Below are 16,274 nucleotides of genomic sequence, written 5' to 3'. Positions count from 1 at the left end.
TTGTAAAAAGTCCCTTTCCAGGTTTATTTTAGCCCCTCTGTTTGCAGGGGCTCCCAGAACTTCCTGTTAACAGCTTGCAGAAAAACATCCTGTGTGGCATCATGGTCTCTTTGGGAGGTTCACTGCCACCCCACTCTGCAGCTGCTTGCCAGAAGCTCCTTCCCAAAAATTACCCGCTGGAGCACATGGCTCCTGCAGACAGCATGCACGTGTCCAGTCTGGTTACAGCCATGGCAAGCAGTGTAGCACAAGTCACATATGCCAGAGATACCCACACAGTGTCATCCTTCCTGTGCAAAGCACAGGGGACATGGATGCAGCACAGTCCATGCTGGCCACGTCAGCCACAGCAACACCCTCTGGGAGGCTCCCTGTCCTTGATGTCTACAAGGGCTAGTGCTGTTCTGGGCCCACACTGACAAAGGCAGTTGTGGCACCTGGATTGTGAGGCCAAGGACACAGCTTGTGTCTGTGAGACTGGCTCCTTGATCCTCCCTTCTCCCTATCTGCCATGCTTACACATCCCCCTCATCTTCCTTGACTCCTCTCTTTCTCTGACATTCTCTCCTCCCTGCTATCTTTTTCCCCTGAATCTAAGGTTTGTCCCACCTGTGGACAGACTTGGTGTTGCAGGTGCTGTTAACTAGCTCACCTTGGCCTTCCATGGCAATACAGATGCAGTTTCCTGGGTCCTTCTGCTCCTACCAGGTTCTCCTCCCCAGAATGACCCCAACTCTTCCTTCAAACATCTCTGAAGTGTGGTCACCTTACACATCAGTGTCCCTTTGCTACCTGTGAAATCTTGCTCTTCCTTAGGGCACTGTAGCTCCTTTCAGCTTCTCCCTGTCTTTGTGACAGTCAGAAATTTTGCTTGTCATGCTGAGGAGCTTCCCAGTTCTGCTCCGTTAGCTAAGGCTTTTGCCAGGCCCTAGTCACCAGCTTGTGCGCCTCAATGTGTCCCTTCCCAAGGTGCCTGCATGTGGCATTGTCTCCTCCCGTCATCTTCCTAGCCTTGATGTGCCAGTCTTCTCCATCTTGTGGTGGTTCTGAGCACTCTTCTGTCTGATCAGACACAGTTCCAGCCCTTTAGAGTGACTCCCGTTGTGCCCAAGTGGTTTGAGGCAGCCTCATTTTGTAAGTCCTGGGCAAGGAAGTCCTTGCCTTGCCCAAGAGACCAAACTGGACTGAAAGCATGGTTAACTACAAACATAGGCAACTTTATTTCAACAACTAAGTCAACATTAGCACTTGCATACATGTAGAGGAGCAATGGGGGCAAGACAGAGGAAGCCTTCGGCACTGAGGCGGCCTTTGGATCAGCAGGCATTGCCTCAGCAGGAAACAGTCACAGTCCCATGCAACCTGCACTGGATCCTGTCCATTCTCCTGCTCAAACTGCAATTCCCTGTAGGTTCTTCAGGAGCTCCCGTATCTTAGTGAAGAATTCCATCAGCTTCTTGAGTGGAAATGGGCAGGTCTTAATCTCTTCCACTGGTGCAGGAATCACACTTGGCTTTGGAGTGGGCAGTGTTGTTGGCCATGGCTTTGGAGCAGGCAGTGTTGGTGGCCATGGTGTTGGAGGGGGCAGTGTTGTTGGCCATGGCTTTGGAGCAGGCGCTGTTGTTGGCCATGGCTTTGTAGGGGGCAGGGTTGGTGGCCATGGCTTTGGAGCAGGCGCTGTTGTTGGCCATGGCTTTGTAGGGGGCAGTGTTGGTGGCCATGGCTTTGGAGCAGGCGCTGTTGTTGGCCATGGCTTTGTAGGGGGCAGTGTTGGTGGCCATGGCTTTGGAGGGGGCAGTGTTGTTGTTGTTGGCCATGGCTTATAAGTGGGAGGTGGTCTTGGCCATGGCTTCTGAGTGGGCCATGGGGCATTTGTATGAGGAGTCCATGGTTGTGAAGCAGTTGGATAAACACTCCATGACCGAGAAGCCTCTACCTGTGGAAGCAGATCCATCTGGACCAGAATCCAGTCATAGAAGTGCTGAACAGAAGTGTATATTCCAGGCCGTTTTGCTCTGGCGCAGCCTCTTCCCCAGCTGGTCACTCCAACAACCCAGAAGAAGCCAGCGCTGTTGTCTCGGCACATGAGTGGACCCCCACTGTCACCCTGCAGAGAACCGGGAGGATTAAGGAGGTGTTGGGTGGCCCCTGTCAGCACTGGTGCTGTCTCCTTCTCTCTCACAGCCCTGTACGGAGCTGTATTCTCAGCTGAGCAAGCCTCTGCTAAGGTGATGGAGCCTCCAGAAGCTTGGCAGGGAGTGGGTTTGGGGCCTGTGAAGTCAGGCTCTCTCTGAGCTCTGCACAGTGATCCTGGATGTGCAGAGGACAGATGTTTCAGCATTGGCATCTGGATGTCTAGACTGCAAAGAGCACTAGCAGGGCCTTTTGGGCAGAGTGCCAGGTGAGGGGACAAGGGAGGTCCTGGGCTAGGCCCTGCACATGGGGAATGGCTGGGAAGCCCCAGCAAAGGTGGGGAGCCAGGGATGAGAGAGTGACTGGCCAGGGAAAGCAGGGGCTAGGCTGTGTTGGGGTGCTGCTGCCTGTGCTGCTGGGGGCTGAGTGACTTGTCACTGAGTGACATTCCTACCTGGCAGGTGTCGATGCCACCCTCCGGGTAGCCAGCACACAAGTTGTGGGTATGGACATCCCCCTGGTACCACTCACTGCTGTTGCAGACCTCAACATTGATAAGGTGGACCTTGGCCTCCTGCAGGACGTCACTTGATTGTTGAGCTGTGAGCACAGAAAGGAATGAGAACCCGGCAGCTCCCTGCCACTTTCCCCATCTGGAGGTGATCCCCTTCCCTAGGGTTTGGCTGTGCTTCTACAGAGGTGCTGAAGCTCTCTGTCCCTCCTGTCTGCCTTTAGGGAGTGGGCAGCCTTATTCTGACTTTGGCCTCTGCTGTCAGGAAGCCCAACCCATCTTCCCAGTGTATTGAGCTTGCCCTCCATTTTTGGAAACTCACATCTTGCAGTGGTGGCACCCCAGCCAGCGACATAGCAGTTTTCCAGCTGTGCCACGTTCAGCGTGGCGTTGGGCACGCAGACCAGCTGGATGTAGGAGCTGCACTGGACAGGCTCGTTGAGCTCCAGCAGCGCAATGTCGTTGCTCTGGTCGGCAGGACTGTAATCCTTGTGAATCAGCAGCCGCTTAATCAGGCGCACCTCAGCCCCAGGGCCCGGCTCGGTCAGCTTCGTGGCCCCGAGCAGCACGCGCATGTCACTGAGGTTCCTGAGGGCACGTGGAGAGAGGGGTGAGAGGGAGCAGAGCCTGGAGCTGTGGCAGCCCAGCAGTGACCAGCCTTCTGCTTCTCGAGGCAGAGAGGAAAGCAGCTCTGTGGGGGCGGTGACTGCTCCACCCGCCTCAGGCTCTGGGAATGTCAGCTGGAGGCTGCTAGGAAGCAGGGGCATGTGCCCAGCTTTCTCCTGAGCAATTTCTCAGCTGGGCTCTGCATTGCCCAGGCACTGGGCATACTGCAGAGAAATGAGATGGGAGATGTGTATGGCACTTGCTGACAGGGCATCTGCTGATTTTGTGGGGATATCCCTGTTTCTTGCTCCTGCTTACCTGGACTCAGTAAAGCAGTGGGCTGCTGTGAGGACCCACTGTGTGCTGATGAGGGACCCTCCACACAGATGCCCCGTGCCTGAAACCGAGGGATCTTGGATGCTGACGAGCCAGGGCCAGGCCCCGGACTCAGCACTTTTGCCACCCACGACGCGTGTCATGCCTCGCTCATCATCAGAAGTCAAGGGCCGGAGCCCACAGCTCCCTCTGCAAGTAGAAAGTCATTTCCATCTGCTCCATGGCTGGCTGCTGCTCCAGCAGAAGCTCCCCACAAGGTGTGCGGGGACAGCACGCCAGGGAAGGCCATGGGGTGTGTGCTGGAGGCTTCCCCGTGGGGTTCGTGAGGCTGTGGCCTGGCCATGAAGGACAAGCAGGCCCTCTCCAGGGAGCCCCAAAGTGCTGCCCAACCTCCTTCCCAGAGCCTGGGGCCACTTACTCGCAGGTGTTCCACACACCCTGAGCAGGCCTGAACGCGGCCAGCAGCACAAAGAAGCAGAACAGCAGCATTGCTGCCCGTCGCTTGTGTCAGCTACAGGAGCAAGAACTCCGTGTGCCAGCACAGGCGCAGTGCTCACAGCACTGGAGCGCCTGCAGCACCCTGGGTTGATGTCACAGAGCAGCCGGTTCCATGGTTGGGGCACTGCAGCTCTGGCACAGGGAGCAACGTGGAACCATGGAATGGTTTGGGTTGGAATAGGCCTTAACATCATCCAGTTCCAGCCCCTGCTTTGGACAGGGACGTCTCACACCAGATGCTGCTCAAAGCCCCATCCAACTGGGCCTTGAACATTTCCAGGGATGGGGCACCACAGCTTCTCTGGGCACCCTGTGCCAGTGCCTCACCACCCTCACAGTGAAGAATTTCTTCCTGATATCTATTCCAAACCTGCTCTCTTTCAGCTTGAAATCATTCCCTCACTACTTGTCCTTACAGAAAATCCCTCTCCAGCTTTTTTGTAGGCACCTCTGCTTGCAGGATGAGGGTGTGCAGGCCCTACAGCACAGGGAAGCACAGATCCATTTGCCAGCAAGATGGACAATTTTGTTTTCATTCTTTAAAATATGACAATTTGACTGACTTTTCCTATCCTACTGACTTTTCCTTAGTACCTAAGTAAAAGTCAGTTTGGTCATATATGTGTGGTATTTTGGCCTGTGTATCTAAAATGGAAAATACCTGTGTCCCTGCTCTCCAGGATGACTTCTCAGCCAGTCAGCACTCTCTGAAGGACTATGAAGTACTAAGTGCTGCCTACAAAGAACAAGGCATAGAGAAAAAACTGATGAAAGCACATGGTATTAAGAAGCATTGAGATATATCTGATAAAAATCTAGCTTTGCTTTCCATCCCAGCCCATATATTCTGAAAACCTCCTGAAGATCCTTAACCAAACAAAAAATAAACTATGTAATCAAAATGGTATCTAAATATTAAACTGCTGACTGATACAGATGTATACAATTAATATGTGTATATACACATATTGTTCTAGTTGCAAAGTACTTTCTACCCCTTTTTCTGTTTTCAGACAGAGCAAGGAAAAGACACACACAAAGAAGAAAAAAATGAGAAACTTGAAAAAGAGTCAAAATCTATATTTGCAAACCAAATTAAATTTTTGGACACCTCAGTGTTTAAGCACTTTCTTTTCAATCTTATTAAAAGTGCCCAGTTTTCAGAGAGTACCTGTCTTCCTAGAGTGATGGTTACCTGATGTGTCAGTGACAGCTGAGCATCTACCATCATTTCTTATTTCTGGAAATATAGACCCCATGTGTTTAACACTTCTTCAGATTGTCAGTGTCTTTTAAGGAGTTGGTGAAACATTTGCATTGGTTTTACTTATCTGAGTTATTTTCCCATTCTTATGATCACCCTTTTTCTTAGTGAGAGGTTAAATTTCTGGGGTAGTAATATCCATCCACATAAAAATGAGGGCTCAATACATTTTAAAAGGGAGAGTCATTTAATCATTGATGAATGTACAATATTCTGAGTAAGTCTTAAAACCACCAGAGGTCACACATGGGTTTCTTCCTTCCCCTTTTCCTCTTCCAGCTTTTTTAAAAAATGTGTTTGTTTGCCAGTAGAGCTGGGTTTTTGATAGAACAAGGTAGCTAAATTTCATGTATGGAAAATACTGAAAAATAACTGCATTCAATGTTTGAGCAGACCTAGTGATTCTAAACACATATTTTCCTGTGAAAATTAATGGTGTGCCCAGAATATGAAATGGTGCTGGTTGCATGACTTGGCAAATTTATAATGCATTATTTTAGTGACAAACAGGAGAAATTAAAAGGATGTGGATTTTTTTGTTGTTGTTGTTTTGGGGGATTTTTTTGTTTGGTTTGTTTTGGGTTGTGGGGTCGGGGTTTTTTTTGGGGGGTTTTGTGGTGGTTTGGGGGTTTTTTGGGTGTTTTTTTTGTTGTTGTTTTTCCCTTTAAGATGGATACAGCAGTCAACACATTTGGAGAGATCTCATACAATGTTAATTGAGTAATATCAGCTAGAACCACAACTTCTGCTGGCATGAGGGTCATCTAGAAAGTTATTTTTTTGGTGAAGATGCTAAACAGATAAATATTTGAATGGGATATATGTCTCATGCTGATTTGAAATTTATTAGAGAAATACAGACTTTGGATAAACTACATTGCTCCTGTCTTCTAATTTCAGCCAGCAGCAGCATCCTCTGTGTGTGGGTACAAACACTGGTATCTAGGTATAGATGTTAAGTACATATTAGTATTTGTTAATTCATACAGTTTTGTGGTATTATGTCTTGCAATTAGTTGAGACATGTTTCAACTCTAAATCAATTCTGATACAACAACAACAAAAAATTTTCAAGGGTATGTAAAATCTAGTTGGAAGTGGGTGATCAGACTCTTCCATTAATTAGTTAAAAATCAGATGATGGAATATGTGCTGCAGAAGCACCAGTGACTGCACCAAATAATCTCAAATCAACAAAAAGCTAATTAAATAAACATAATAGTGATCTACAATTTTCAATATTCTTGAAAGATAGGAGGGGCACAAAGTATCTCCAACTTCCAGAAGAGAGGGAACTGAAACAGTGGAAGATGCTGTAGTATTTTAGAACCTGGTCAGGGCCCTGGGCCGTCACTGACACACAGACAGACACACAGACACAAAGGGAGTCCAAGTTGAAAGTGATCAACTCCACTGTCAGCTCTGGCTTCTCAGGAGACTTGGGGTGCTCCATAATACCAGGGAGGGATAAATAACTGAGCCACTCATTAACACAAACCAGTTACCTCCAGTCTCCAGGTGTGTCGAGTTCCCTAGAAACTAAGAATTCACACTTACCAAGAATCCATGCCTGCCAGCCCTCTCATTTTCCAAACTGCAAAAAAACCAAACAATAATAAGGCCCAGGACAATCTTCAGTCCAAATTTTTCACTTGAAGTCAAAGGACTAATTTGACTTTTGATTTTTAAAGGACAACTATCACAGCTTTTAAGCAATAATCTGCAGAAGAGATGAATAGCACACTTAGGATCTGCATGATTTATTTGGCAAAGCCTATTAGTTCTTTCTGGAGAAAATCAATAGTAATTCTCATCTGTTTGTCAGTGAGAATTTAATGTAGGCTAAAAAGTCACCAAGTCACCAAGAGTTTTATTCAGGTTGAAGTCTGCTCAAAACAGAACAAAAAAGATGAGTTTGAGAAAAATGCTTATTAAAGTCTTTTAAAAATGAAAACTACTCAAGACTTGACTGTTCATCAGAAGAACATTACCTAACCTGCTCAGCATTGCTGTACCAGAATCTGGCAGCAAGTTTTAAAAAGGAACCCTTTTCTCTTTCTTTACAGTCATAATTTATAACAGCTGAATTACTGGCTATAAATACTCTTTCTACTAATGTATTATGCTTTTGGGATTGTTCAGAGCAAATATTTTGTTACTAAGAAAATAAGCTCCTAATCTGAGGCTTCTGGAAAAAAAAATTAAAACACATTCAAAGTAGCATCTATTCAAAGACTGTCACTGTGCCATCTTGACAGACTAAATTTTATTTTCACTAGTATTAAAAAATATTGACATTTCTCACTAAATTTATTTTTTAAACATAGGAAGCTGCTGCTTGCCATATACTGGAGCATATTTATGCATATACCAAAATTTAAGGTTCTTATCCAATTGAAATATAAAAATCCAAACGGGATGAGTTAGCAGAGGGAGTTTGCTGTTGAAAGCAGAGGGTTAGATAAGCAAAATACATTCCTAAAAATATGTGATCAAATTAGGGAACATAGAGGATAATGATTTAAAATACATAATGATACACATGGAGGAGTTTTTCCTCACATACTGTGCACCTTACTTTAAAACAAAGCAAAAAAAAAATCCTACCAAAAAATCTTCTGAAAAATTGATACCAGCACAATTTGAATTTTGTTGGGTTTTTGATATTGCCCTGATAGATAATTAACATGAGATAATTTGGGACATTGGTATGTGACAGTGCAGGTACATACAGCTCTTTATGCCTTTTATAATCAGAGAGGTTACACGTTTTGTGTCACAAACAGGCGCTACGATCGCAAACTCGACACACGTCAGGCTCCACTGACTGCGGCGCTTCTGTTCTGCTCCCTGACACACAAAAAATCTCACATAGCACAATTCCCCCAGGTTTTTACACCTGCAGAGGCCAGAGGGAGGAAGTTTGTGAGCACAGGACAGCACAGTACTGTGGGATTTGGCTCTGCTCTGGGAGAGATCCACATGCGATGCTCACAGCCTGGAAAGATACAGGCTTCTCACATTAACACTCCGTGAGCTGCAGCACACAGAGTTACCAGATTAGCTGGCTCAAATTGTGTCATACTCTTATTTTTAGCATGCTATTATGCCTCTGGGATATATTTTATTTATCAGAGAATTGGACCAGATAAACAGATGTTGTAGCTGTTTTCTAAAAAAGGGTTTTCTGCAACTTGCTGTGAGGTACCTGAAAGACTGTATGTTTTGGGGAAGGGGCAGAGTGAATGTGTGAGGCAAATATAGTAGTCCTGAGCCACTTCTGGGAAATTACAGTTAATTTTTCAGGCAGAGACCTAAAATAGATCAAAATAGGGTGGTTTTTCTTGTAATTTTTAGAAAGAAAAATAGAGGGCCTCCCAACATTTCTATAATTTTAAGCAATATTATGAAACAGAACAAGCAAGAATTTGCCGGAGAACTTGGCAAAATATGTCAGCAGCAGTTTGGGATTGCTCAAAGGACTGACAGTGACTCTAATGGATCCAGCAGTGAGCTTCAGGTCTGCATCATGTGGGTGTTCCCTTCCAGGAGAGCTGTGAGTCCCAACAAAGAACACAAGAACTGTAATTTGCATGGGTTAAGTTGTTCAGTGTCAGCACAAAAAGCTGAGTTCTGCTTCCCCAGGCATCATCTTGGAAAGCTGCCCTGGTTTCTTGGCTACAGGACAGGGTCTCTAAGAGCGCTTGGAGAACAGATGAGAGCATCATCTTGATGATGACACCAGGTTCAGTTAGGGACAGCTAACTGGGAGAAGCTAAAATTTAAAAAAAAAGGGAAAAATGACATTTTATCACTTACTTCATCAAGCAGTGTTGACAAGAAGTGGCAAAACTACACAGGGAAGGCACTGGGAAATAAAACAATTTTGTGACATCTTGGGTATGGGCTGTGCAGCAGAGAAAGGACAGAAACAGAGAAGGACTGCAGTCACAATGCTAAAGAACAGAGGGAGCACAGAACTGCAAAAGCTTTTGTCAATAGCATTTCATACCCAATTATTGTCACAGGACTCTCAGATTTTATTTCCTGAATTTCTTCTGGCAGAATGCCAGTTCCCACATGACCTCCATAATTTTAATCCTCTCAATGAAATTGTCTTTCCTTCAGTTTCCTTTCAGTTTCATTCTTTCCTTCAGTTGTCTTTCCTTTCTATTTTCTTACCTTTCCAGACAGCTGATTTCCCTTAGAAGTTGGGATTGTTTCATAAGAAAACTGACCATGAATAGTAAGTTTTCTGTTACAGAGATGAACCAGCACCACTGTGCCAACATCTGCAAGTCTTTGATTTTGTGACTGTTATACTACATGTAGCCCTCCCACACAGGATGCCACCCAGAGGCTTCTTTCCTTTGTCTTACCTGGGTGACAAATGGTTGTGCCAGGTGGCAGTTTTGAACCCAGGCAAAGAGCAGCTGAGATGTAGCAGCACAGGATCCTTGGGAGATGCACGGCCTCTTCCGTGGGCTGCAGCTGCTGGCTGTGGGCTGTCCCTCGGAGCATGGATCACAATCAATTCCTAATCTCACACCTGCTTCTGGCTGGGTCAAAGTTCATCTGAACCTACCAGGCAGCCTAAGAATTCACAGGTTCTTTTGTTACTTAACAAATCTAGGTGTTCCTATCAGCTCAGCAGGGCTCTTTTCTGTGCAATAATTCCAAAAGCCTTTGATTTACCTGCCCTCCCTGCCCCTGACTATAATCAGAAGGGTAGGTGGCAGGGAGCAAAGCCTGATTCAGCAGCTGCTATTGCTCATTTTCTTGTCACTCTATAGGTCACTGGCTGGCAGAAATCTCTGTGGAAATGCATCTAAAAATATTTTGAAAACTTGGCCTCCACTGATGAGAAAATTAAGTGGTGACTCATGCTCCCATCAGCTCCAGACTCGATTACTGCAGTTTGGGGGGCTGAGAAGCTGATGCTCCACCGAGACTGCAGTTTGCTTAGGGGAGCAGCCGAGAGGCCTCATTGGCATTCATTGTTTCCAAGACATCTCTCTTGTCCTTTTAATCACGTATAAATTTAATTTCACTTCTCACTGAAGATCTCACTCTCCACCTTTCTGGCAAGAGGAATAATCCAGAGGCTGCTTTCATGACCTCTGCTGCAGCTTTAGATGCCAGCACAAAGCAGACTTGCCTGGAGCAATGCCTCCAACCTGCATTTCCCAGCATTGCTTTCTCTAGTCCTTCACAGCTTGTCCATGCAACTCCAGAAGATTCCTTACCATCCCACAGGGTGCTCTCTGTTGAATGAGAATTTTACAGGAACAGGACACATCAACTTGGAGGAATTTAAGTCAAAATGCCTTCTCATAGAAGCCACAGTCTAATGATCATGAGCAATAGTGTGGTTGAAGCAAGAAAATGACAAAGATGAGACCACATCCCTCATCCCTCTCCTGACATTGTTCTGACAGGATGCTATAAGTTTTGGGCTGGGAGACTGGAGCTACCCCATGGAAATAGTGACAAAAGATATTTGGTTTGTAAGATGCTGGAAAGGCCAGGCCATCAAATCTAAAGTAAAATACTCTTCATTTAGTCTCATCATGTGCTACATTATCCCCGAGCTTTGTTAGAACGATGGCAGGGCTCTTCAAACAGCTTCCCTGGGGAGACTGCTCTGCAGCTTAACAACCTTGCACTGGAGATGTGCAAGTGTAACCAAGGGCAGAATTTAGTCTCTTGTCTATTTAACGTGTTTGCTAGGGACTGCCTGTGTTCCTGGCACTTTATAATAATAGTAATATAAATGCATTTGGATTATAACCAAATGGAGAAACTATGATTTAGCCCTGTACTGTGTTGTAATTCCCAAATGCATCAACATCTATTTAAGTGCAAAACAGTCTACAGTTTACAAATACAAAGCTGTGATTGTCTGCTTTAAGGGTTCTGTATGAGATTATGATTCAATACAAAACACAATTCAGTGTCTGAAATTTCATTTTTAATGGCAGAATAACATCAAAAAAAGTACCTCTTTCTCCATATGCAGTCTTGCAAAAAAAAAAAAAAAGTATCCCAGGGACTTGGCCCTTTCTAGTCATTTCTACATATATAACTGCTCATCTCTTATGCACGTATGCACTCGCACATAAATCAGTGTGCCTGCAGACAGACCATATTTCATCTTGCCTTCTAACCTCCCGCTGTCAAGATATTTCCGCAAAAAATGTAACAAATAAAACTAACAGCTCCTTTTTCCTTGACTGCCAGTGTAATGTAGGCGACTACTTCTGTACAACCAAGCTCCTTCTGCTCTGTGAACAAGCACAACTGCGCAGCTTCCTCTGAGACTGCCTTTCTACCACATAACCTGCTCACACTGACTACAGGATCAACGAGAAAAAACACAACCACATCTTTGATTTCAACTACAGTAAAAATTGTTTATCTTGATAAGTTACTGGAGTTATCAAAAGCTTTTCAATTTAATGCACAAAAAGGGAAATAAAATATTTCAGTAATTCAACACAAAGTGCTAACATTGTCCGTGACCTCTGAAGTGCTGTTTTATTGTTTGGGTGGGTTTTTTCCTCTGCTGTCACTGGATGGGATTATAGAGATGCAGAAATTGATGATCAAGAAAATCTTCATGGTGTAACAAGGGCAAAGTTCTCATTTGCCATCAGTTTTGCCTGATTATGTTTAATAACAGTTATATTTACAGCCAGGAAGTTGAAAAGATTCAGAGTTGTTCTAACCTTTTACTGAAAAACTATATAGGTTCAATGAATTAATTTTCAATTGATGACAATTAGCAGCATTCTGAGGACTTTCCCCAAGTTCATAAAGTATTTCCAGACAGTTAATGGGCTTTTGTTTTAAAAAACAAGCAAAAAGTTTAACAGCTCACCCACAAAAGAATAAAACAGATAACAGAGGTAAAAATGTGACCTAAAGGATAAATAATTTTATCGTGTTTTCCTTTTAACAAAATTGAATTCAAAACCATTCTGTTTATTAAAGACATATAGCAAGTCATAAAACAAACATCTTAACAGTCTTAACAGAATTGATGCGCACAATTCAGTTTCATTAAGTATGAATTTAAAACATGTATTTTAGTTTAGCTTGATATTCCCTTTAGACCAACACCTCCAACATCATACACAATATTTAAGCTGCCCCAAAGCAATCAACAAGGACTTTGTAAAGAGACTAACAAAACTACATTGTAAAACACTTTGAAATAGTCTTACAGGTTGAAAAAAAACCCCCAAAAAACAAAGGATGTGTTCAATGGAATCTAAGCAAGTTGTTGGAAGTACTGAAAGGCAGAGATTCAGTACACAGAGGTAGCTCAGTAAGGGTACTTGCAGTGTTCTGATTGTTTAGCGTTGACACAACCACAGTCAGCTACTGTGTGCTTGAACTCCTGCTATGTATTTTGAAAAGGGAACACTGCCTCTGGGCCTGTTGTCTCACCATTCAAAACCAACACAAAGAGTCACTGAATTCAGTGGGATTGGGATTAAGTCTTTATATTCTCTGGAAATTCAGGTTTATGGAAGTAGAACATAAAGAAACTGTCCTGAGTCCAGACGCTGTCCCCTGCTACAAACAGGTTTTTTAAACCCAGAGGAATTTTTTCCCATATGGAATCAGTTACCACTTAGAATGTTTAAGGAAGTGGAAACTTGAATTTGGCCCAGGAATTCTCTATTTCCTAGCAGGCCTGTTGGCTGATCTGCCTGTGCTATCTAGGGATGCACTGATCAACCTGTGAACTCACTGCCCACTGCCCAATGGGAAGAGAGCAGTGCCCTGGGGACATGGGCAGTGGACAGTGTCCCTCAGCCCTCCTGCCGACTCAGCAGGGAGAGCTTGATCCCCCTCCAGGGAAGGAAAGAATTCAGCATGTGCCACCTCCCATAACTTTGTCACATGGTCCTTTTATTGGTGTGCCAGTTCTGAACAGGGGGATGCTGTCAGCTCCCTGCTGTGTCTCATGCAGATGGCAACAGGAAGTGGCCATCAGATAAAGCACCGAGGATTGGTACCAGATTATTTTTTTCCTGTTGTTCACAGGACTGGAAGTAACAGACTAAGTAAACCAAGCACATTTTTTTGTTTTTCAGTAAGGCAAAAGGATATGAATTTCACATGCTTATTGTCACATAGAAGATCTTCAGCTTGTGTAAAGGATTTCAGGCTAATCAGAGCTCTGATAATCTCCATTTGCTACAGACTTGCTCCGAGGTGTTTGCACTCAGCCACACCTTTAGCTGCAATGTTAACCATGACACACATGGAAGCTCTGCATTTATATTGATGTCCCATCGACCTATTCCTTTCCTTACTTAATATTTTAATGCACAATTGCCAGCACAGTTTTTGGAGATAGGCGCACCCCCCAGTCTGGGCTAGAGCATGTTTCTGAAATCTTCATCTCCCAGACAAGATGTAGTGCTGGCTGCATGTGTAAATATATGCCTGCATTCCTTTATCTTCAATGCCTAGAAATAGTATTTTGTATTCTTTTTTTACCTAAGTTTATTAAAAAGAGTAATATTATTTCTTAAAAAGTTGTGATTGATTGTCAAATGAGCTAAGATAGCGTTTCTGTTACTATAAGGATCCTTTTAATTAGCAAAAAAATAATAAATTGTCAACTTTTTTATCCTCATAAGCCACTATTCATTACCAATGCAGTAAGAGAGAAAACATAGCTTAGCTTACTACAATAAAGGCTCTGTTTCAGCATCCTAAATTCTCTGTGCAGATCTCTGTGCATTGCACAGGAGGAAGGAGAAGAAAAAAAGAAAACCAAAAATTCGTGTTCTTCATGGGTAAATGATAAAAAGATCTCGTAACTGCAAACACAAATACTTCACTCATAACCCAAGCACCAGACCATTTCTTTGAAGAAGCTTATGAGGCATTTAAGATATACAATGGCACAATATCATACAATGGAATTGAAAGAATTTTCTTGAGATACCATTAACTTTGAAGGAATGTCTAGACAACAGTGTCAACAAATGCAAATAATTCATGCTTTTCAGCTTCTATCCATTGGATGGCCCCATGCTGAGTATACACAAACTCAGAAGAAAAAGGCATGTCACAGTCATATGACTAGGGAGTGTAACAGAGTCACACAGAAATTCAAGTCAATCTCAGAAAAAAAACCTTCAGAAAGCTCTTCCCCAAGAGAAGAGCTGGTAAGCCAGCAGTGGGATAGGCTCCTGGTCATTTTGGCTAGTTTAAAACAGAGACTTGCTGCTGGTGCACCCTGGCTTCAAAGCAGGGGCAATGGAAGAACCAGCTGTCAGGCATGACCATTCACTCGGTTAGAAAAATAAACTAATGGATTCCAAAATACTGTACAACCTATTGCAGCAACCAACAAAGTGGCTTCTGAAAACAATGCTTTTGCCAAAAATGCATCTGTAAGGCACTTAACAGGTATCTTTTAATATATATATATATAGATATAGATATATATAAAAAAATAAAATATGCACTAAAGCAACATTCACAAAACCCAGCTGTGTCAATTGTCCGTGTGTACAGTATAGTACATATATACATTCACTGTGACACAGGCCATCTCCACAATTATACCTTCACGGGTGCTTTGGGCTGCCTGGTTAATTTCAGTGCCTGCGAACAGGAAACAAAACAGTCACTTTTTTATACCCTTAAAAGACAAGCAACAGCACAAGGTAAGACTCTCATTTATAAAGGGCAACAAAACACTGCGCGTACCTCTGAGCGGCTGAGAGAGGAGTCAGTGTGCAGCTGACAGGCTGTGGGCTCTGAGATGGTGTTTGTGTCTCTTATAGCCCATCACAACCTCCCTTCTATAATATATATATACTAACATATAGCCTTAACAGAGGAACCACAAGGACTATGGCTGCTGTGCCAGTGAAGGAAGCAGAGATAGGTCTCAGATGCCTTTTACAAAGTGACCATTTGGACCCCACTCAAACCACTCGTGGCACAGACAGAAGAGCTTCAGACACACTCAAGGAAAGACAGTGAAGAAAAGGTGTGCCAACACCTTTGTGGCTTCCTTCCACATGGCTCAAAGCCTGCTCAGAGGATAATCACTGCTGCAGTGGTGGATGTCATGCACCTTTGATGTTTATATTCTCTTTTCTGAGAAAAGGTAAGAAATAGCCAAAGTCCATCAGTCCAGAGGTGATCTTTGCAGGGGACACCTGACATCTTTGTAGCTCCATTGCTGAGGAAGAAAGAAACCCCTTTCTTTTTTGATGGCAGGATCCAGCTCCGTGTTTCTCACAGGACTGGCCAATTATGGCAGCTTTATTTATTTATTTATTCAGTGTGTGACACTGAAGTTCAGCCCAGTGCTCATGCTTCCAGTTTGGCAGAAAGCAGCCTCTCTAAGTAAGGAGAGAAATGTGATAGGCTCAGAAAGTGTTAGGTTTTCAGCTGCTCTTGTGCAGCAGTGGGGGCACTGGGAAGGATGCTGCCTCTTGGTATGCTCAGCAGCAAAAAAAGCTCTGTGCCTTCTTAGGTGGGACAAATTGGCCCAGGTGAAAGGAATTTAGACAAATTAACTCATTCCTGAAATTTGGATCCTCCATTTTTCTGAAGGAAGTCTTTTGGGAGAAGAGCCCTGACAGACTGTCATTTGTCTGACTTCTTGTTTCCAGCAGGTTGGCTGAACAAGCAATTTTCAGTCTGAGAGATGCCTGATGGGGCTTCTTATTGTAGATATTAACCTTTAATATTGTACACTTAAAGCTTGTAAGCACTGCTTGAAAATCACTCCAGCACAAATGTAAACCCTTAAAAAAACCCCAAACCTTTAAAAATAAATGGGATATATTCCCCTCAGAAACACCAGCATTTAACTATTGTTAAATCCAGCCCTTTGAGATTAGTCTTTTGGATATTATTCAGCAAGAGACTTTGGAGAGAGAG

The 16,274-nt window shown here is 44.0% G+C and overlaps 2 protein-coding genes across 2 annotated transcripts in view; both read right to left on the bottom strand.

Moving 5' to 3' along the window:
• Positions 1-1,209: 1,209 nt before the first annotated feature.
• LOC120502776 (acrosin-like) lies at positions 1,210-14,979 on the bottom strand. The gene is made up of 8 exons (XM_039710542.1): positions 14,943-14,979; positions 9,728-9,941; positions 6,906-6,942; positions 4,746-4,820; positions 3,569-3,775; positions 2,967-3,232; positions 2,588-2,733; positions 1,210-2,107 (listed from the first exon to the last, which is right to left on the bottom strand). The coding sequence occupies exons 2-8, from the start codon at positions 9,867-9,869 to the stop codon at positions 1,391-1,393; spliced, it is 1,590 nt and encodes a 529-aa protein (XP_039566476.1). The 5' UTR covers positions 9,870-9,941; positions 14,943-14,979; the 3' UTR covers positions 1,210-1,390.
• Positions 11,745-16,274, bottom strand: part of LOC120502842 — a 75,885-nt gene continuing 71,355 nt past the window's right edge. The window contains exon 10 of the mRNA XM_039710760.1: positions 11,745-14,981. Within this exon, the coding sequence (XP_039566694.1) occupies positions 14,937-14,981 (45 nt within the window). The 3' untranslated portion in view covers positions 11,745-14,936. The remainder of the gene's footprint in view (positions 14,982-16,274) is intronic.

Source organism: Passer montanus, unplaced genomic scaffold (assembly GCF_014805655.1).
Source record: "Passer montanus isolate IOZ18808 unplaced genomic scaffold, ASM1480565v1 scaffold23, whole genome shotgun sequence".
NCBI lineage: Eukaryota > Metazoa > Chordata > Aves > Passeriformes > Passeridae > Passer > Passer montanus.
Note: the sequence above shows the minus strand (reverse complement) of the source record. Positions and strands in the feature narration are given on the sequence as shown.

Bases quoted from the DNA above. Each gene is read 5' to 3' on its own strand.
- LOC120502776 (XM_039710542.1), bottom strand. From the start codon at position 9,869: ATGCTCCGAGGGACAGCCCACAGCCAGCAGCTGCAGCCCACGGAAGAG. The intron at 3,776-4,745 runs GTATTTTCCATT...TTCTACTTGCAG, and splicing joins CCTGGAGAGCAGGGACACAG to AGGGAGCTGTGGGCTCCGGC. The intron at 2,734-2,966 runs GTGAGTTTCCAA...CTGTGCTCACAG, and splicing joins GGGTGCCACCACTGCAAGAT to CTCAACAATCAAGTGACGTC.